Genomic DNA, 20,220 nt, shown 5'->3' on the forward strand with positions numbered 1-20,220 from the left:
CCCCCAGCTGGGACATCCCCCGGCGCTCGGGGACCCGGGATGGGGAAGAGCTAGGAGTGGACACAGCCCAGTTCAGCTCAAGAGTCTTGCACATCCACACACACACATCCACACGCGCGCGCGTACACACACACACTCACACGAGCACGCACTCTCGCGCGCATCCCCGCACGCAGGCGCGCGTGCGTGCGACGGGCAGCAAGCTTTGCGCTTTGGTGCGCTCCTGATCCCCTCCCCCTCTCGGGTCTTCGAAGGGGAACCGAGGAAGACGTGGGGTGGGGGGGACCGTGAGGTGCTCGGGTCGGGCGAGGTTTGGGCGGGCCCGCCCTCAGTCCCCCCCTCGCAGGTCCTTGGCGCGGCCCAGCGGCCCTTGGATCAAGGCGATCCGTACTGAACAAAGCGGGCTAGACGCCACCTTTCCGCCCCCACGCCTTGGCTGGGAGGTGGGGGTGGGGGGGGGCAAGCGAAGGGAAGGCCCCTCGTGCCCTGGCCCCCGACTGTCGGCCAGCGTGAAAAGGTGGAAACAGGGGGGCGTCGAAGGGAAACAAGGGACCTTACGTCCATGGAAAGGCCAGGGCGCGGCCCCTGCGCCTCCGTGGCTAGCTTTCCAGCTGCTTCAGGCGAGCAGCCGGGAGACACTAGAGGGAAAAAGTGGGGAACTGGGGGCCGGAGCCTCAGGCGCAGGTGGTGACCACAGGGGCCAGGGACACCGGGGGCGCCGAGGACGCAGAGGGCGCACCCCCTTTCTCCGCCTTCTTTTCCTTTTGCTTGAGGTGGATCTTGGCGTGGCGCTTGCGCTCGTCGCTTCGCGCAAACTTGCGCCCGCAGAACTCGCAGGCAAAGGGCTTTTCGCCCGTGTGCGTGCGGATGTGAGTGGTGAGGTGGTCGCTGCGGCTGAAGCTCCGCATGCAGATCCGGCATTGGAAGGGCTTGTGGCCCGTGTGGATGCGCAGGTGCCGGGTCAGCTCGTCCGAGCGGCTGAAACGGCGGTCACAGCCCTCCGCCGGGCAGGCGTGGGGCCGCTCGTGGAGCGGGGTCTTGCTGGGCCGGTTGGGGTACTTGCGGGGCCGGATGGGCTTGAGCGTGAGCGGCGGCTGGGGCAGGCTGCCGAAGCCCGGGTGGATCTGCTTGTCTTTGAAAGCCTTGATGGTCTCCAGGGGAGTGATGGGGGGCGGGTTGACCCGGATGGGGTCCATGCCCTGGAAGGGCTTGTGCTCCGGAATGGAGCCCATGTCGTTGGGGTGGTGGTACAGGTTGTAGTCAGGAATCATGGGGAAAAGATTGCTGTCCAAGGCCGGCTTGGCCGATTGGTAATCCTGGGGGGAATAGGCGAGCCCCGGGTTGCCCTGGGGGTCGTGGAAAGACACAGGCTCCGAGTAGAGATCACTGCAGTTAGAATAGGGGGGCAGCGCCGGATACATGGCCTCCACATCGCCCTGCGGCGGCTGCACCATGCTGGCCGTGGAGGTCTGCGTGCTGAGCGCCCCTGAGGCCGGGGGCACCCCCAAGATGCCGGCGCTCATGAGGCTAATAATGTTGTCCTGGCACCAGTTGGAAGGGGAGTCGAAGGCGAACTTTCCCAAGTAGGTCACGGTCTTATTGCCCGGGGCCGGCTGGAAGGAGCCCGAGTAAGAGAGCTCCGGGTTGGGCTTCTCGTTGGTCAGCCCGATGTCCATCACATTCTCTGCGGAGAGCAGGGAGAGAAGGGAGGGAGTGAGTGGAGTCGAGCTGGCGCGGGGCTCCCGGGCTGGGGCGCTTAGGTCCTTGCCCAGGTGTGGAGGGTGCGGCCGGGCGGAGCGCGCAGCGCGTGGGGTAAGAGGAAGGCTGCGCCCGGCGCAAAGCGGGCGGTGCCGGGCTCCCGGGCGCAACCTGGATACAGCAAAATACTACGGATCGGGGTGTGGAGTGGCTGCCGCACACACACCGCACACGCCGCGCACACACTCACGCATCACACACACACACACACGCGCGCGCGCGAGAAGCATTGTTGTTCCTGCCGAGGTGGGGCGGGAGGTAGCTGTAGCTACAGGTAGTTTCAGACCCGCAGCGCGCCCGGCTCTCGCTCTCCAGCGCACACAACTCGGCCTCTCCCCCCAGCCCCGTCCGCGCCGGGACGCCGCACCCCTCCAGCAGCGACGAGCCCAGCCCCCTCCCCCCACCCCCCGGCACCCCGCCAGGGTGGCTGACCCCCGGGTCCGACGCTTTGTCCTCCGCGCGTGGAGGGGTGCTGCCCGCAAAGGCATCTCTCCAGCCGCCTCCCCCGGCCCCGGCCCCGGCCTCCGCCCGGCCCGAAGCAGCTCCCGCATCTCCTAGCGGGGGGGAAGCCCGGCCCCAGCTAGGGAGGGTGCAGGGCGGCGGAAAATGGGCCCTTGTCTCGGTGCCAAGCTCCTAGAACCGGGACGGCCCCCCGCGGCCCCCGGCGCCTTGGGCCCGCGCCCGCTCCCCGCCGTCCCCACACCCCCCACGGCTTTGCTGAACGCCCCGGAAAGGCAGCGTCGCAGTACCTCTCCCACCGCGGGGACTCCACGCCGCACATGGCTCCATCCCGGGTGGGAGGCTGAGGGAGTAAGGGGGGGAGAGCGCGGGTGAAAGGGACGCAGGGCTCCTCCCGAGAAAGGGGGGCGACAGTACCACGCCTTTCGCGCAGCCCGGCGATCGCGCCCCTGAAGTGGAGAACCCCGGAGCCGCGCGCACATACCTCCCCGCGGCCGGCGGCGTCCCCCACCCGAGCGAACCGAAGCCTCCGCCGCGGCGTCGCCAGCCGAGCCTCCCCGAGCCGGGAGGGCGGGAGGAGTGGGTGGGAGAAGCAACTCGCCCCCCAGAAAATTCCCAGCGCGCCCCCATCTCGCCTCCCGTCCCTCCATCCATCCGGCGGCCCCTGCGCCGGCCCCGCGCCGGCTCCGGCCGCCGCCTCGCCCCGCGCCCGCGCCCGCCGCGCGCCGCCCTTACCTGTAGCCATCTGGGTGTAGTGGGCCACCGCGTCGCCGCCGCCGGGGAAGAGGTTGAGCGCGCTGGGGATCTCCTCGGGGTACAGATTGTCAGGCAGCTGGTTCAGCAAACTGCTCATGGTCACCGGCAGCTTCTCGGCGAGTTTGCCGGTCATAGCAGTCGCCGCCGCCGCCGCTCGCTCCTAACGCAGCTTCCAGGCGCGCGGCATCCGAGAGGCGATCCGTGGTGCAGGGGAAAAGCATGCGAGAGGGAAAGTTCGGGGGGAGGGGGAAGGCAGCGGGGAAGGGATGGGCCAGGGGAGGGGATCTTCTCTTTTTGGGGGGCGGGTGGGGGATAGGGCCAAGGGGGGTGCTCCGCGGGCGCCTCGGCCGGGGCCGTTTGGGCTGGGGTCGTGGTGGGAGGGGGGCGTTGTGTGAGGGGTGGGGGCAGGGCCGGGGGTCTGGGTCCGAGGGGGTCCGACGCGGCCTCGGTATTGATCTCACAGACAGACGCGCGCCCGCGGCCCCCCCGCCCCCCGATCCGCCGGTGCCACCGCCAACACCGCCGCCGCCTCTGCGCTGCTGCTGCCGCTGCTACCGCCAGCGCAGCCCCGCCGCTCGCTAGCGAGCTCTCTGCTGCCCAAAGCTCCCAGCCAGGGAACTCCACCAGCCTATTTATCCGAGCCCCGGGAAAGCTCCGTGACGTAGCTGCCCATATATGGACAGACAAAGCCCAGCCGAAGGGGCGCGACGTCACAATGGAAGCTCCTCACAATGGAACATTAGAAAGCAGGAAGCGGGCCGCAGCCAACGTGCGGCGCCCGCACCGCTAGCGGATCTTTGAAAAAAAAGAGAGAAAGGGAAACAGAAGAAAGAAGGAACATTCGGGAGGAGAGTGGAAATGGGGGGTGGCGCGCGAGGCCGGGCGCGGAGCTCGCAGAGCGCGGCTGGCTGGGGAGCAGTGGCCGCGGCCGCGCGCGGGTCTGCGCGGGGAGAGCGCGCTCGCCGAGTGGGGGGCGGGCGGGGGAGTGTGCAAGCGGCCCCCAACACTCCCGCCAAGAAGAGGGAAAGTTGAAAACACCCAGTGCTGTCCCTCTGCAGCCCGGTAACTTCTGGGGAACCCGGAAGGTGTGCGCTCCGCCCCTGCGCCCCGGCCCCCCAGCACTCGGGACCGTGGCCGAGCGCGTGTGTCCCTGGGAGGGCGGGTGTCCCTTTGAGGTGGGTCTCGGCGTGCCAGGGGAGCTCGAGGCCAGGCTCCCCGCAACTCCTGCGCCGCCCTCGCTGTGATTCGCCGCTCGCGCCCCCGCCCCGCCCCGGCCGCTGACCCAGCGCTGACTTCCAGGTGAGCGCAGAGGCCGGGGAGCCGCGGCTGCAGAGCGGCTGCGCCGCGGAGAATTCCGCTCGCTTGGGGTGGAAGGTGTGCGGCTTGGGTGATGGAGAAGGCACGAAGTGGAGGGGATAGGAAACACTTGCAACAACGCCCCCCGAAAAACTCCCTGGCAGTTCCGAAGCACCCCCTTTGGCCACGGGATGGCAGGAGGGGCTCGGCAGGCCCGGGCGCGGCGGCTCTCTTCGAAGAGCCCGCCACGGAGTTGCAGGAGGAGCAAGCCGGAGCCTCCGAGCCGCCGCCGGGCCTTCCCTGGTCCTCACCCCCCTCTCCCCACCCTCGTCTGCCACCAGGCTGCCCCCAGCACTGCCTGCCGGCGCCTCGCAGCCAAGGGCCGCCGGCTCGCCGACCCCGAGAGCTGTCACTTCCCGGGCGGCAGCAGATCCCGGGGGCGGCTGGCACGTCCCCCGGGGCCTGCTCCCGAGCGCGCGCGGCTGGGCCGCGGGAGCGGGGAAGGGGAGGCAGGGAGCGCGGGGGATCGACCCCGAATCACACCGGCTTGGCGGGGGAGGATTCCCCCCTCTGTGGCCGCGTGGGTGTGGTGAATCCCGCGTCCCCGGCCTGGGAGTCGGGCTGGGGGGCCGTGCGCTTCTCGGAGGGAGTGGGGGTGTTGATGAGGAGGGCGTGAGGATCCCCGGGCCTCGCGCCGTGGGAGGGCCGCGCGGGCCAGGGACGCGTGGGAGGAACTCCCGAGCTGCGCATCGCGGTGGGGGTGGATGACAGCCTCGCTCCCCTCCCCTCGGGGGGGAACTGGAGGTGGGAGCGTCCGCCTGGCCTCCCCCGGATCTTCTCCGGTTCTTAGGAAAGGAGGGATTCCCGCCGCCCGCGAGTCCCAGCGCCCCCACCCTCGCCGCGGCTCCCGCGAGGCTCCTCCAGCTACTCGGGGCGCTGCAGCGCCCCCGGGCTCTGCGCCGCCGGCTGGGCGCGGAGAGCGAGCGCGCCGCCGCGGTCCGGGGCTCCGGCCGGAATCCGGGCTTGCGGCGGCTCCCGCCCCCGGCTGCAGCCCCAGGGGGGCGAGCGGCTGGCCCGGGGGCGTGGGCGTTCGTGTGAGCCCGGCCGGGCGCGGGAGGGGCCCTGGAGGCTGCAGGGAGGGTCGCGGGGCGGCGGGCCAAGCCGGGAAGAGCCATACAAGGAGCGAATCCGGTGACGCGCCGGCCGCGCCCCTTCTCCTTCTCGATTTGGCTGTAGATTCCGGTCCCCGGATTTGCATATTTTGGCATCCAGTGGAAAAGGAAAGAAGAACGGAACCCGCAGCCTTTAAAGGAACCGCACAGGCCGCAGCGTCACCTCGGGAGGCGGTCTTGGGGGGGAGTGAAAAATTAGCAACTCTGGCCACTGGCCGGGGATTCTGGCGGCAGGGGGTCGGCGGCGACTTGGGACCTTTGGGTAGCTCCAAATCCCGGTCCTGGCCCCTCGGCTGCGCTTCCTGTTGCAAGTGCACCGGGCGGTGCCTGGGGGTCTCCGCCGGCTCCTGCCCGGGACTTGGAGGGGACGCCAGATCCACGGCCCAGGGCGAGCGGCAGGCCCGGGTGTTAACTGCAGTGCCCACGTCTCCCCGCACGAGGCAGCTTAGCCTGCAGGGCTGGGGGAAGGAAGCCAGAGGCTTCTGGGTCACCCCGCGCAACTCCGGAGCCCCTTACCAGGGTGCACTTTCCGCCCCTCACCTGTTGGGACCTGTAGGGGCTGCAGATTCCGGTCCCAGCGGCCCGCGTTAGGAAAGTCAGAGGCAGTGGGAACCTTTGGTCTCCTGGAAAGCTCACAGGCCAGGGGGAAGGTGGGGCGTGTACCCACCCCAGAGATGATCTCCAAACACTTTGAGCCTCGTTGGACTAGTTGCACCCCCAAAGAAGAGCGTGTAACAGGGCTTGCCCGCCTGCCCCACTGCCGGCCTATATGTCGGTGAGACTGGATCTGAGTCTTCTGGGACAAGATGCCCATCCCCTCCTGGCTAGATCTTGTCACAGAACGACTTCTGTTCAGTTAAGTAGTGTTCATTAAAGTTTCACTGAAACCTTGGGTCCATTTCTGAATTTCTTTCTCATCCTCAGTTTTTTGTCTGTAAAATGGGATAATAATAGTACCTACTCCTTAGGAAGCATTACATTAGATAATCCTCATAAAATACTTATGTCAGACCCCTAGCAAGCACTCAGTAAATGACAATTATTATTGTTACACCTAATTCTCCCCCATTACACCATGTGCCAGAAAAGCCGTCTTCCCTGTGTGTCCTAGGAGTGAGTTTAGGTGATGTGGGAGTGCCAGGTGTGGAGCCCCAGCCCTTATCAGTGGGATCTCATAAGAGAAATATTAGTGTTTATTATTTAGGGGGACAGGAAAAGTCCTATTTGTACTCAGGTCCCTGCTGGGGACTCCTCCAATGCAAAGATGGCCAAGGAATGGGCCTTGCCCTGCAGTGCTCAGACAAGGGGTGAACTCTCAACAGCTGGTGATGGCATAAGGCAGGGTACAAAGAAGACACTCAGTTGCTCTTTACCACCCTGGAGCACCCTTCTAGCCTTTTGGAGAGGGCGGTTGTGGCTCCTGGGGTGAAGTGGGGGTCTGTGCCCTTCCCTCCTCTGCCATGGACAGAAGCATGTTGGGGAAGCCTCCCTCTGCAAGGATAGCTTCCCTCTGCACTGCCCGGCTCCTTTTCAGGTTGCTGTCCACAGAGGTGTTCCTTGTCACCCTGGAAGGCGGTGACAGAGGCCAGGATCCTGCGGCAGGAGGGGCAGTTCTGGCTATGCAGCATGGTATGGGTGTTTGGAGTGACTGCTCAGGGACTAATAGCATTCTTTGGTCTGCTCGGCAAAAGTCTTGAATTCAGCACAGAAAATACACTTTTCTCTTTTCCTGCCTTCTTCTTTCTTCTCTCCCTTCTCAACAGGGGCTGAGGGTGATTGTCTCAGTTTTATTGGCGGGCTCTGGTGAGATTGCCTAAGGCCTAATTGCCTGAACTCCAAGCCCTGGACTTGTCGGGGAGCGAGTAGGCACTAGTTCAGGGCGGGCATCCTCACCCTGGAGATGGTGAAAGGCAGGCCTGGCCCCTCCAGTGCACAGCCAAGGCCACCCAGCCCCCTTGCTGTCTCCCATGGAACCTAGTTAGCCTGGCCAGCTGAGCTTACGGGAACTGCTGCCATTCGTGTCGGTGGATGTGGATGGGTGTGTTTGTCTCTGCAAAAAGCTAAAAGTAGGAGAAGTGGACCTAGAAATCCACCACAGACGGCAAGGTTGCTGCTCTGCCTAGCTACTTAGTTCCACCATCACTTCTGAACTTTAGCTCCCCTTTAGTTAGTTGTTCTCTGCTGTCTTAGAAGACCACACCCCCCTCCAATTAATTTGAACTGAGGTGTTAACAATTTAATGCATTGCCCCTCACTGAGGTTATTTGCGTTTAAAAGGAAATGCTTAGTTAGAGAGGGTGATACAGACCCCAAGGGGAAGAAGTCCTGTGTTTAGCATGATGCCTGGAAAATGATAGGTGCTCCTATGTGCTCACAGAATAAGGTCTGATTGTGGGGGATGGAGCCCAATACGAAGGTATGGGAGATTCGGGGATACAGAGGGTGTCCTGGGCTCCTCAAACCATACGAGGCACTTGTGTACCAGGCTTCCCGGTGGATTGCTCATGAATGACAATTCTCCATTGCTTTCCTTTTGGGGTACCCTTGAGGACCTTCACAAGAGATGGACAGGTCATCTCCCTGGCCAGTCATCCCTGCATTCTAGAGGTCATAGCCATTCTGCTATAATGACATTTCTGAGTCTAGGTGCTTTTTGTCTGGAACTCGCAGAAGGGGATGTTGGCACACAAGAAGACTTTTTGAGGGTAGCACTCTGCGTTGAGTCCGTTGGGTATCACGTGAGGATGGTGGGAGCTTCCAGCTTTCAGAGGATGGGGTTATAGGGTCCCTATGAAAGAGCTAAGATATCAGAAAGAGTCTGAATAGCTAGATAGAAGATAACTGGCCAGGAAGTGGCCGAACTGAGATTTGAACTCAGGGTAAAGCTCCTGCTCTTAATTTCACCCTCAAGGCTGTCAGGGGAAAGAAAAGAGATGAGGGTAGGCGGACAGATAGGTATAAACCTGTGGAAAAGGCAAAGGGCAGGAGAAAGGCTCCCCACCTGCACCCCTCAGGAGTCAACAAGTGGTGGGGGAGGGGAAGGAGGCAACAGGAGGTCGGGGCTCTCAGTGGGGAGAATGGCAATGGTGCCACTTTGAGGCCAAGTCCCACTGCCCTGGGCTGTCTCAGAGGCCCCTGGATCCTTCTAGAAGCTGATCACACACTTCCATCTTAAACACCTGTTTGTGCCTAAGTCAAATGAACCCATAACCTTGTTGAATGTGTTTTTTTTTTTTTTTTTGGATCAGACTTCAAGCAGTTTTCAGGAGAGTCTAATGAGCGAAGGGAGAAATTTCTGTAACAAAGAAACATTTGTGTGGTGGGGTGGGGGTAGGAAAGGCAAAGTGGCCCAGAGAATCCTCCTCATACTCAGGTCCAGGGCAGTCAATAACTGCTGTGTGGGGTCCAGAGGATGAGTTCAGGTCCACGTTGGGTGTGGGCAGGGGCTCCTTGAAGGTGACACTGGGAAAGCGTGCCATGTGGCACGTGGAAAGTGCAAGACCTGGCCTGGAGCTCTGGGTTCTGCTTAAATTACCTGTGTGATTTTGGGTCAGGTCTTGTTCCTGGTTTCTGACAGATGGCAGGACTGGATAACACACCTCAAGATTCCTCCCAGCTTTGTTAATCTGGGAGGAAGCAACGTGCAGACATTTCTAATCATATTTGGGGTTCTGTAAGGTTTGGGCTAGGATCCTCAGAGAAGAGGAGGAGGACGGGTTCAGGGGATAAGGTTTTGTAATGGGAACGTTGTTGTCTTAGCTCAGCGGTTGTTCATGGAGGGTAAGTGGGGTCATGTGCCTCGGAGGGCCTATAATTGCCCCTGGGGGCCACTGGGGGCAGGCCCCTTCTCAGTTGGGAGGGATGGCACTTTGCAGAAAGGGCTCTTGGGGATGGGGCTTTTTGGAAAGAGGAACTTTGTTATCTTAAATGAACCGGAAAAGGTATGAGTATGGGGGGACAGTGGGAACGCTGTTAGGGGAGCTTCACTCATGGGTTAGGTGCTGGATCCAAGAGGCTGGCAGCTTCCTCTCCCTCCCCCCATCCTTGGGAAAACCAGAGACAGGTATGGGCCCTAGAGCCTGGTCTCTCATCATCCCCCAGTGTCAGGACTCTCCCCTCAGCCTCAGAGAACAGCAGGTCCTTGGCCTCACCCATTAAGGTGAGGAGCTGGGGGCAAGTTTCTGGTTTCTTCTTTGCTGTTCTATGCAATCAAAGTTTTGGAGTCTAGGGAAATCAGAAAATGAATCTTTTGGGCCCAGAATTCAAGCTTCTCAGTTGTATTAGCATCCTCTCTCACCAGATGGTATAGGCAGGGCTCCCTGATCTTTCTCATGCTGAAGCTCTCCTAGAAAGTGAAACCTGCTTTACAGTCACTGGGGTAAAGGACTGACGTTTTTAAGTTCCGTTCTGCTGCGCGGAGGCTGGAGGAACAATACAGGTCAGCGAGCACCCACGGGGAGTCTGCCTATCAGCCTGATGGATGGTGTGATCTTCCCAGCTAGGGCTCAGTGTAGATGGGCACAGGACAAGGGGCATACTCTCTCCACCTCTCAGATACTGCAGGATTATTAGCGAGATGGCTATCCGGGTTCCCTGGGGGCAGGGATTAGGTGTTATTCAAGTCTGTCTCCCTAGCACGTACACTGCCTATCCACAGTAGATGCTGCATACAAGCGTGTTCACCCACTCAACCCCAGTGTCCAAGCTGATGATTCTGAAATATTCCCCCAACTGCACCTATAACCCACCTCCCACCACACAGGATGGGGGTGGGGGTGGTATCTGCTAGAATTCCATTTGGGGAGATGTCTCCTAGAACCAAATGTCAATGGGACAATGCGACACAGACTTGAAACTGGGATTCTGCTGTCAGGGAGTTTACAGTGAAGTGAGGGAGGAGGCTCTGCTGGAAGTCTTCAGATACAGGACAGAAGCCTCTCAAAGGAGAGGCTGGCAGGGAGGTCTGAGGGGGAAAGACCACTGCTGGCTTGGGGAAGGGACTTGCTCAGGGAGAGGGGGAGAGCTGATGGAGAGAGGGCAGCTTGGTCAAGGCCTGGAGGAGTGGCTAAGGCCCATAAGTGAGGAAGGGAGAGATAGGTCGGGAGACTCTGTATGCCACCCCAAGCTCTCACTTTCATTTCTGAAACTAGAGCCCATTCGCGGTGTCCTTACAGGACTTCTCCACGCAGAGTGCCTGGCCTAGGTCTGATTATTGTTTCTTGTGAGGACTAGGGAGCAATTTTCGAGGGCAAGAGAGAACAGCTAGATCCCAGCGGCTTCAGGAAGACAAAGGCTTGTGTCTGGATCCTTCATGGCTGTAACTCAGCTAGAACCTGGCTTACGGTGTGATGGTTACCCTTAAGGGGGTGCGCCATAAATTATTAAAGAACGAAGGTGCCAGACACTCTACCAGGCCCCCTTCCTCATGCCAGCAGTAGAACAGGAAAGGAAGCGAACTCTGGGTGAGAAAGGAGGAGCTTGGGGAGTCCAGTGGATCCTCGGTTGGGGGTGGGGTAGGATTAATCAGACATAAACTCAAGTGGTAATAGCCCCGTTAATTGAGTGGTAATGATCCTTGGTATTTTTCATCTTCAAAGCCAGGAACAAACTGTAATTAATACTCCTGCCACCCGGGGGCAGGGTGGGGGGTGGTGCAGTGTGGAGAATCTTGAGCCACTGCTATTCAGTGGGTAAACTGAGGCACGGGCCAAGAATGTGTGGTTAGGAGACTGAATCTAAGCGCTGCAGAGCCTGGCACCTCCGGGGTGTGGTGAGAGCACCAGAGCGCCTCCTTCCCAAGCTCAGGCCGCTGGGGAGCTGAGGTCCTGTGTGGCGCGAGGGCTCAGGAGACTGGGGCAGTGGAAGAGAAAGTCTCAGCTCCTGGCCTAGCCAAGGGTGGTAGTGGAGGGTCGGGCTGGCGGGACAAAGGCCGGCTCTGGTCCGGGAAAGGCGGGGTGCGCCGGGTCTCGGGTCTCGGCTCCCGGCTTGCCCCCGGCTGCGCTGTAGTGGCGCGCAGGGCAGGGCAGAGCAGGGCCGGGCCGGGCCGCGTCCTTCGCGCCCAGTGGCCGGCCGGCTTGCGCCGCACACTCAGCGTGAGTCACCGGCGGCTCCGAAATGCCTCCCGGTTTCCTCATCGCAGTCTGGCTGCCCTGAGCCCCGAGGGAGTTTTTCATTAGGGTGATTACCCCGCCGTCATTAAAAGCTGGTAAATATCACCCAGGGACCGAGGGCGCGCGCGGCTGCCTCTGAACTGCAGCCCGGTTCACTGGCCCCCGGCCGGCCGCGGGTGGCGCCTCTCGGCGTCCCTGGCCGGCCACCAGTTCGAATCCCGGGTGTTGGGTACTGGGGGAGGGGGGAGCTTGTGGGGGTGGGGGCGAGAGACAGGGGCTGCCAGCCTTGGCGGCCCGCTAACGCCATTCCACAGCCGCCTTTGCTCCAGGACCGCGGTGTCCTCGAGGGCATTCATTCTTCGCCTTGGTCATGACTTACTCAGAAAAGCCTTTCCCGTGACCCAGCCAGGTACGCCCCAACACACTCCTAGGTCTCGCCGCAATCCCACTAACCTTTTTTTCTTTAAAGAGAAAAAATTGTGTAATTCTTTGCCAAATGTCTGACCCCCCCCTCTCCAGCCCCAAGGTTCCACAGGAAGGAACTGCTTCTGACTGTCCACTGCGTCCCCACACTACACCGTCCCAGCCCCACTCAGACCCCACCCAGCACCCCTGTCTGGCAGGTCTCAACTTTTTTGAATGAACAGGTTCCTGCAGTTGATGTGCTATGCCTCTGCGTTTTCAAGACTTGACAGTTATTCACTGTGCACCAATTCTGTGCCAGGGACTGGCCATACAGCAGTGCTGCAAACAGTCCTTACTGGCTTGGAGAGTCGAGGCTGGGGTGGAGATGGGCAGTAAGGAAATGTATACCAGCTGGAGATAAGTGATGTGAGGAAAAATACATTAGACTGATGGGAGAGAAAGTGATGGGGAGCCCATGGTGAGATCCTTGCCTCTTAGAGCTGGCACCAGGGGCACAGACGTCAAGGTACCTAGGCGGATGGATGTGTGGTCTGTGCTATAGGCCAGCGCATTCACTGGACCCTCTTTGAAAAATTCTGTGTAAATAATCTTTGCAATAAGAGATGACATCAAAGTCCACTAAGGAAAGTCAGGTCTCTGAAGACAAAATGACTTGCCCTTTGGCCTCTTGCCCAGCATCAGCCTCTCTTCTGGGGTGGGCTTCCCGCCTGCCACCAGGTGGCCTGAGAAAAAACAGTGCAGGAGGACAAGGTCCTTTACCCAGGCCTGGGAGAAGGCGTGGCGGCGGGCCAAGGGTGCTGTGGCTCTGGTACCCCAGCCCCAAATCTCAGACACTCACTCCCTTCTTGTACCAACCCTCTCGGATGAGGGGGAAAGTAGCTTCTAGACCCCAAACGAAAGAAAAAGTCTTTGCAATGGAAACTCAAACTAACACCCCCCCCCACCTCCACTTCCCTCCCGTGGTCACACTTCCGGCAGCCACCACAGGGTATTTTGGGTTCGAAAACAAAGCGTCAGATCTATTTGAGCAACTTTTTTTTCCATCGGAGTAGAAGCCCAGGGGCTGTGGCCACCCTGGGCTCGGCCACTTCCCCAGGGAACTGACGTGCTTCCCTTTCTCCAGTGAGGACCAATTTAGCAATTCAGATTGGACACTTTTAGCTTCTCCTTTCCCTGGTCTGGCAGCAGCCAAGGGGCCAGAGGTGGGGCTGCTGGGGGGTGGATGTGTGTCTGGTTGCCTTCCTTGTGGACTTCAGGGGAAGGCCTGTCCCCTTCTGCCAGGACCTCCCCATACTCCCCCATACTTATCCCCAAACCAAACGCATCTGAAGCATCAGGAGACTCCACAGGGAGAGGTGGGGTCAGTGCTCATCTGGTCTTTAGTATAACCCAAGAGATGGCGAGTCTGTCACTGTGGGAAGGTGTGTGTGTAGGTTGTGAACCAAGTGGGCACACATATCTACAGACTGCATGTACATTGCAAACCTGACGTTCGAGACTGCCCGGGCTGAACAATGCATGCACACACAGCTTGCATGGATGTCTAGAAAGAGCTTGGCAGAGTCGGAACCCTGGAGTGTCTAGCGGGTGCGTACACCATGTGATTCTGTGTGGGCTGGTGTATTTACAGTATGTGTGCAGGATGCGTATAGTAGAGGTGTGTGTAAGTGTGCGCGTGCACGTTTGTGTATGTGTGGAAGGGCAGGGCCTGATCTCTGGGCATGCGGGGAGGCGAGCTCTGGACAGTGGTGACCAGTGTCCAATGGGCAAATGTAGTTGCGTCTCTGGACCAGGGTTTGAGGGTAGCTTATTGAGGGTAGCTTAGTGAACTCCAGGTGGGAGCCTGCATACCTGTGGAAGCGCTGGCTGGGGACCAGCCAGTTTTTGTTTTCATGTGTGCCTAGCTGCAGCCCTGTCAGGCCTTCCCTCAAGGCCCCTTGCCCCACTAGAGGCAGCTTGAAAGCTTCCCCCTCTCTGACTTGTCAGCCATTTTCCTACGGCTCTTTTCCGGTGCTGAACTCCTCGAGACCTCAACCCAGTGACTGGTTCTGTCCGCATTTTCTCTCGCCACACAGGAAGTGCTTCCCTTCACTTTTTGGCGAATAGCTGAGTCTCCAGCAATACTAAGAGTGACTGGCTCTGTGGCTTTATGTCCACAACAGGCATACAACGAATCCCTTGCTTTATAGAGACTTGAATGTCTCCATCCAACTGTTTCTCTGTGTGTGTGTGTGTGTGTGTGTGTGCAAAATGAGTGTGGGTGGTTGAGTGTGTGAGAATGAGTGGTATGAGCAGCGTGTGCGTGTATGTGTGTATCTGTGTGAGTGTGGGTGGGAGCAGAGTATTTGAACCCCTTTACGGTGCTGTCCATACTGGTTGGCCCTTCTGCCCAGGCCCACCAGCTCCCTGCCAACTTTCATTGCAAGAAAGTGTTGGCCTTCAGTGTCCTGCTCCACCTGCCTTTCTGACGGGCTCAGCCTCTTTCTTTCAAGCCCTCTCTCCATCCAATTGACTTAGGTCAGTGGGGTGGACTCTAGCTCATGAGGACATAAGGAGGTGGTTCTGGGGCCTGCCCTCATTGAGAACACCTTGGGAGGTCCCCAAGTCACATTTCTCCCCTCTGTCCTTGAGTGCAAATGCAGGGCCTTCCCTCCATGGATTTCCTCCACCTGGATCTGGGGAAGATGAGCTCTGTTGCTGGCTGCTGCTTCTGGAATCAGGGTCCCCCGAAATCCCAAGGTCCCTGGCTTCCTAAATCTGAAACGTCCCTGGCTTCCTATATCTGAAACTCCTTTTTAATTTGGCCTCCCAATGGGGTTTCCTAGTTCTTGCAGCCAAAAAAAACTTGGCTTTTTTATTCTTAATTCCAAGACTGCTCATTCTGTCCTGTTCTGGTGGCTTCACGCACTCCACCCCACCCCCACCCCACAGTTCAAAAGGACAATGATAGTGACTTTCTCTCCTATTCTCCACAATAACCATAAAATTGCAGACTATTTGGCTAGATGGGGCCACAGAGCAAGCCATCCCAAGCTGTTTCAGAGATGAGGAGGCTGAAGCCCAGAGAGGGTGGCAACCTGCCCAGGCTCACACAGCAGCGATGGCAGCCCTGGCACGAACATCAGGTTTTTACTCTTGGTCAGTGGTTTTTTCAGTTATATCAGGCCATGCCTTTCTTTTTGATTTTATTCTCTTCCCTTCCTTTTCTATGGAAATATTCTTCCCCCTCTTTGAAACGTCCTCTCTGTGGAGCAGGGCAGCTTCTGGTGGCACCACGGTGGCACCTAGAACCAAGCCCCTGTTCTGGCTTGGGCTTCCTTCAGTCCTTTTGAAAGACTTTTCGCTTCCTGGTCCCTCATCCACCTAGATCCTCAGGGACCTTATCCCCCCTCCCCTGGAAGCAGCCTCTTCAGCTCTTATTCTCCCTCCAAGTCCTGAGGAGGCAGATAGGACCACAAGGAATTGGCTTCGCTCTCTGACCTTAGTTTCCTGGTCTCTAAATTGGAGTGAGGGTCTCAGAAAAGGAAATATGAATATTTGTGCACATGCTTGTACCTACACGTGTGCATGTGTGCGTGTGTGTGTGTATGTGTGTGTGCATGTATGTACACAGCTCATGTATCTCCCAGGCTGTTCCTGGGGGTAGATGGGAAAGTTAATTAGCACCAGGATGAAAGGTGCAGAGAGATAATTGCAGGTAGTATCAGGAGAGCTAGGAGAGTGGAGAAAGAGACCCTTGACCTCCTGGGGGTTGGGAAGCCCCTGGCCCCAATCCTGCAAATCTATCAGACACCTGGAGAGGCAGGGGGAAGGGAGCAGTCTGAGTGAAGGGTCTTTGTCTTTACAGGGAAATGCTTGTTAGTTGCTAAGGAACTGGGTTGTCTTTCCTGATCCAAGCCTCCCAATGTTTTGCTGAGCTTGGGTGGGGGATGCTGGGCTGGGGCTTGAGGCTCCCTTGACAGTTGGTTTTTTCCCTGGGGCTGCAGAGCCCTGATGGATCTCTTGGGAAGGTCTCTCATCTGGGGAGGGTGGCTCTTTCCCATTACCCTAAGCCTGGCTGCACGCTCCAGCTGACTAGGGAGAAAAGCAGGTGAGCTGGAGGCAGGGAAGAAAAGGAGGAAAACATGCATTTACTGAACAGCCTGTATACAAGGCATTGTACTTGGGTGCCTTCCATGCTATCTCATTTAACCATTGTAGCAGATCTTTAAGGTAGGCACTCATTTTCATTTATTTTTGTTATACTGTTTTTTATAGCTGAAACAAAGGTCCAGAACAGTTGAGGGAGTTGCCAGAGGTCACAGGGTTATCTAGTGGTAGAAATTCTTTTTTTTAAAAGATTTATTTATGCATATAAGAACTGGGGTACAGGCCAGAGGTGAGGGGGGTGAGAGGATTCACCAGAGATAGAGCGGGGAACAGAACAGGTGGATCTTCTGAAATACACTGCTGAGGGGAGCAGTGGGCAAGACAGGAGAGGTCTGCTGTGCCATGTGGGCAGCTCCCTGGCCAGGGATTGAACTTGTGCTGCAGTGGCTGCGGATTGCTTCATAGGTTGCGTCTTAACCCCTGCGCCACGAGGGAGGCCCTCAAGGGGTAGAAATTCTATATGAATCTAGGTCTGCTAGGTAAGTGAAATTATGCTTTTAAAACTGTACCACCTAATGCATATACCAGGCTCTTCCTGTCTTAAATCTACTTGGCCCTCATCTCAAACCCACTGCCTCCACCATGACCACCCCCACCACCTCCACCACCACCTCTATTTCCACCTCCACCAGTGGATTAAGGGTGGTGAACTGTTGAGAGAGTGGGCAGGTGGGAGAAGGTGGTATGGCCTTGAGCTGGGACAGGCCATTGATGTGAGTATTCAGAGCTGACTGTTCCCATAAATTACACTTGATCTGGGGTAGCCGAAGCTGGGGGTAGGGAAGACGCTTTGCTTTGGGAAGTTTCCCTTGAATTCCTCTGGAGCTTCTAGCCTTTGGCCCACCGTGGCTTCTGAATAAACAGAAGCTCTGGTCTTTATTTTATATAGCTCAGAGAGTAAAATTAGGGCCCTGTTTACCCTTGCGTGCTAAGAATGAGAAGTCTTGAGTTAACACCAGACTCCACCACTGCTAGTTACGGAACAGGGAGTAGGTTTCTTAATGGATTCCCAGTCTCCTCCTCTATAAAATGAGAATAACACCACCCATATGATTAGGTGCTTGTGACAACTGAATGAGCGCATGTGTAGGGAGGCCCCGGTGGGTGCTAGGCAGCACAGGAATGCTTTAAGTGAGATGCCACACGTCGGGCATTTGGTCTGGTACCTGGTAGGCCGAGAGCACACAATAAATGGCATCTGATAACGATGATGTTATCCGTCCTTCTTATCCCCGCAAAGGGGTCACTAATACTCCCTTATATTTTTCTTAGCTGTTTCATCGGAGATAGGGGATACGCATGCTAATTTTGCTGTTGGTGGAGAAGGTAGTGAAAAGAAAAGGGGCCCAAGGAGTTCTGCAGGCGGAGGGCTGAGTCAGGGTGGGTTTCCCCAAGGTCTCCATGTTCCCCCTCCGCCTCTCCCCAGCCGCTGCAGCCTCCCCTGTGGCTGCCAGGGGCCATGTGGCCAGGCCGGCTTCAGTTTAGAGTCTGGGCCAGTTTGGGATTTTTTTCACATTCGGAGGCTAGGAGGGTGGGGGTCTCTCCTGCAGCTGAGCCAAAAGCCAAAACACCAGGGGAAATGATAGGAGGAGGAAAAAAGGAAGGAAAGCAAGCCGATAATTTCCTCGAAGGATAAACATCCGATTTTTTTCCCTCGCCCAAAATAAACATGCTTGCCACAAGGAATTAAAAGCAGAAGAGGGGAGGATGTGTCTGAGTTAGGGCTGCTCGAGGAAGCTGACCTGCTATTTGTCCTGTTCTTGGGCACCAATTACACTCTGGCCTGGTGGTGTGGGCACTGTGGGGAGAAGGGCCCAGGGAGTGTAAGGTTCACACATGCCCGGGAAATCCTTTCAGAGCCACCTTCCATGACACTCCAAATGGACACTTCCTTTTGCTTTGTGTTCTAACTCTGCTGGCACGCTTGTCTGCTAGGGTAGAGAAGGGTGGGAATTCCTGCTGTCTGGGCTGGCATCAAATGCCCTTTTAGAGAACAAGGATCTGGTGTCCGTCACATAGGCTGGGCGCTGAATCTGTCAGTTGGGAGTGGGCAGTTCAATCCAATTTCCTCCCCATTCACAAACTCAGTCTCCCACCCATGTGACCTCAGATTCCCGCCACGAGAAGCTTTCAACTAGTTAAGGGTGCGCTCAGCCGGGATGAGGGCCTGACTAGGGTCTTCCTGCCTTCCAGCTGATGCGGGCATGGCTCTCAGGGGGCAGCTCCCCTGATGTGCCCCTTTCATCTGGGATCATAAGGCACTTGCTCATAGGAGTCCACAATGTTGCTGTATTGCAGCAGGAGGGGGTTATTAACTCTTGGAGGGAAAAACTGAGTGGAGGGGCATTTTGTGGGGTGGGGGTGGGGGTTGAAAAACCATGATGAATGAGATGGTAGTAAAGAGTGTCTCCCAGAGGCCTTTGGGTGGGAATGCCAGGAGACATCCAGAGGAAGTTCTGTACCTCAAACCCTTCTCTCATAGATATCATAGCTTTCTTTTTTTTTTTTTAATTTTTAAAGATTTATTTTTATTTATTTATTTTATTTATTTATACAAGCACTGGGTACAGTCAGAAGCATGGGAGGGTGAGAGAATTCACCAGAGCCAGAGCGGGGAGCAGAGCAGGCAGAAGGACCGAAGTACACTGCTGAGGGGAGCAGCGGGCGGCAGAGAGGTCTGCACGCCATGCGGGACCCTCCTCCGGTGGCCGGGGAGCAGCCGGGGATTGAACCGGTGCTGCAGATGCTGCAAGCAGCTTCGCAACCCAGCGCTCAACCGCTGCGCCACCGGGGAGGCCTGATATCATGGCTTTCTAAAAGCATAAGTCAGATGATGACCCCTGTCCTCTCTAACTGACTTACCATTTGGTGATTGTCCATTGCTTTCAGGGTACAACCCACACCTTTGCATGGCTGCAAGACTTGGCTTGTCTGGGTCTTTGTCCAGCCATTCTTGTCCCCGGCCACACCACTAGCCTGTCATTTCCTGGAAGATGCCACACATTCCCCTGCCAGCCACAGGAGCTCGGAGGTGTTCCCTCTCTTTGGCAGGTTCTCAACCCTGTTCCCGCTCACAGTGAGCCCCTCCCCTACTCTTCAGCCCTGAAGTTAAACATCATGTCCTTTTAGAGAATTTGCCTGAACCTTTATCTCTCCCCCTGTTGTGAAGAAGGCGCCCTCCACCCTCATAGCCCGGCCACACTCTTGTAATTTGCTTGTGGTCATGGGGTGCAGCTTTCCCGCCCCTACTGGCCCGAGATCTCTGCGAGACAAGTTCCGTGTTGGATCTGCCCTGTTGTACACGTATCCCTGGGGTCGAGTGAAAATCAGCTACTGCACCAGGTAGAAGTGTTGAGTAAATGGTGTTGGATGCTGAAGCTGGAAAGGACCACAGTGATAAACCAAAGCTCCCCCCATCCCTGCCCTGCTTCTTCTGACCTTAATGTCACAGCTGAGGAACCAGAGGAGGGTGATTTATTCAAGGTCACAGAGCCTCAGTGACAGTTTGGGATTATGGAACCCCCCCACCCCCGCCACGTCCATCTATTCCAGTGCACTGCCCACAACCACGTGTACGTGCAGGAAAGCCCCAGTTGCCAGTGCTGGCCATTGGTAGATTTCTTGTTGGAGAACAGGCTAAGAAGCAAAATATCCAACCAGGAAGCCCTGCATGACTTTTTTAATTTGGAGAAGGGTTCCCTATCCAGAGGGGTTTCCATAATCAGACCACTGGTGTTGGGCAAGGTAGACACCTGCAAAGTGACGTCTGAGGTCTGGAAGGCGTTTACCTCTTTCTGGAATTGTCCTTGGTTTTAATGTTTTCTCCTCCGGAGAGAGCCACGAAACTTGGCGAGTCCTGGTAATTCTGGGTCGTGAACTGGGTGCTTGCTTCAGGTTCACTCAGGTGGAAGCGGTTCAGAAATTTGTCCATATTCCAAGAGCCTGGAAGGACAAAGGGACCGTAGGGAGGCAGTGAGAGAGCCATGGACTTGAGAGTTGCCCAGGATCTTCAGGGAGGGCCAGCTCTGGGGTTATGGAGACAGTAGGGGACCACATGCGTCACTAGGCTGAGGGGAGGGAGGGGGGCGGGTGCC

The 20,220-nt window shown here is 57.7% G+C and overlaps 2 protein-coding genes across 3 annotated transcripts in view; both read right to left on the bottom strand.

Moving 5' to 3' along the window:
• Positions 1-674: 674 nt before the first annotated feature.
• On the bottom strand, positions 675-3,106 carry EGR3 (early growth response 3; the record flags this gene model as incomplete). Of its 2 annotated transcripts, none has more annotated exons than XM_084245148.1 (2): positions 675-1,684; positions 2,953-3,106. In XM_084245148.1, the coding sequence occupies 2 exons, from the start codon at positions 3,104-3,106 to the stop codon at positions 675-677; spliced, it is 1,164 nt and encodes a 387-aa protein (XP_084101274.1). The 2 variants fall into 2 exon arrangements, with proteins under 2 accessions (XP_084101274.1, XP_084101275.1); XM_084245149.1 differs by lacking the exon at positions 2,953-3,106 and adding an exon at positions 2,508-2,560.
• A 13,577-nt stretch (positions 3,107-16,683) lies between these two features.
• PEBP4 (phosphatidylethanolamine binding protein 4) overlaps positions 16,684-20,220 on the bottom strand; it is a gene marked incomplete at both ends in the record, with an annotated part of 186,445 nt that continues 182,908 nt past the window's right edge. Inside the window, 3 exons of the mRNA XM_084245565.1 lie at positions 16,684-16,776; positions 18,389-18,413; positions 19,915-20,068. Of these exons, the coding sequence (XP_084101691.1) occupies positions 16,684-16,776; positions 18,389-18,413; positions 19,915-20,068 (272 nt within the window). The remainder of the gene's footprint in view (positions 16,777-18,388; positions 18,414-19,914; positions 20,069-20,220) is intronic.

This window comes from Talpa europaea (assembly GCF_964194135.1).
Source record: "Talpa europaea genome assembly, chromosome: 10".
Classification (NCBI taxonomy): domain Eukaryota; kingdom Metazoa; phylum Chordata; class Mammalia; order Eulipotyphla; family Talpidae; genus Talpa; species Talpa europaea.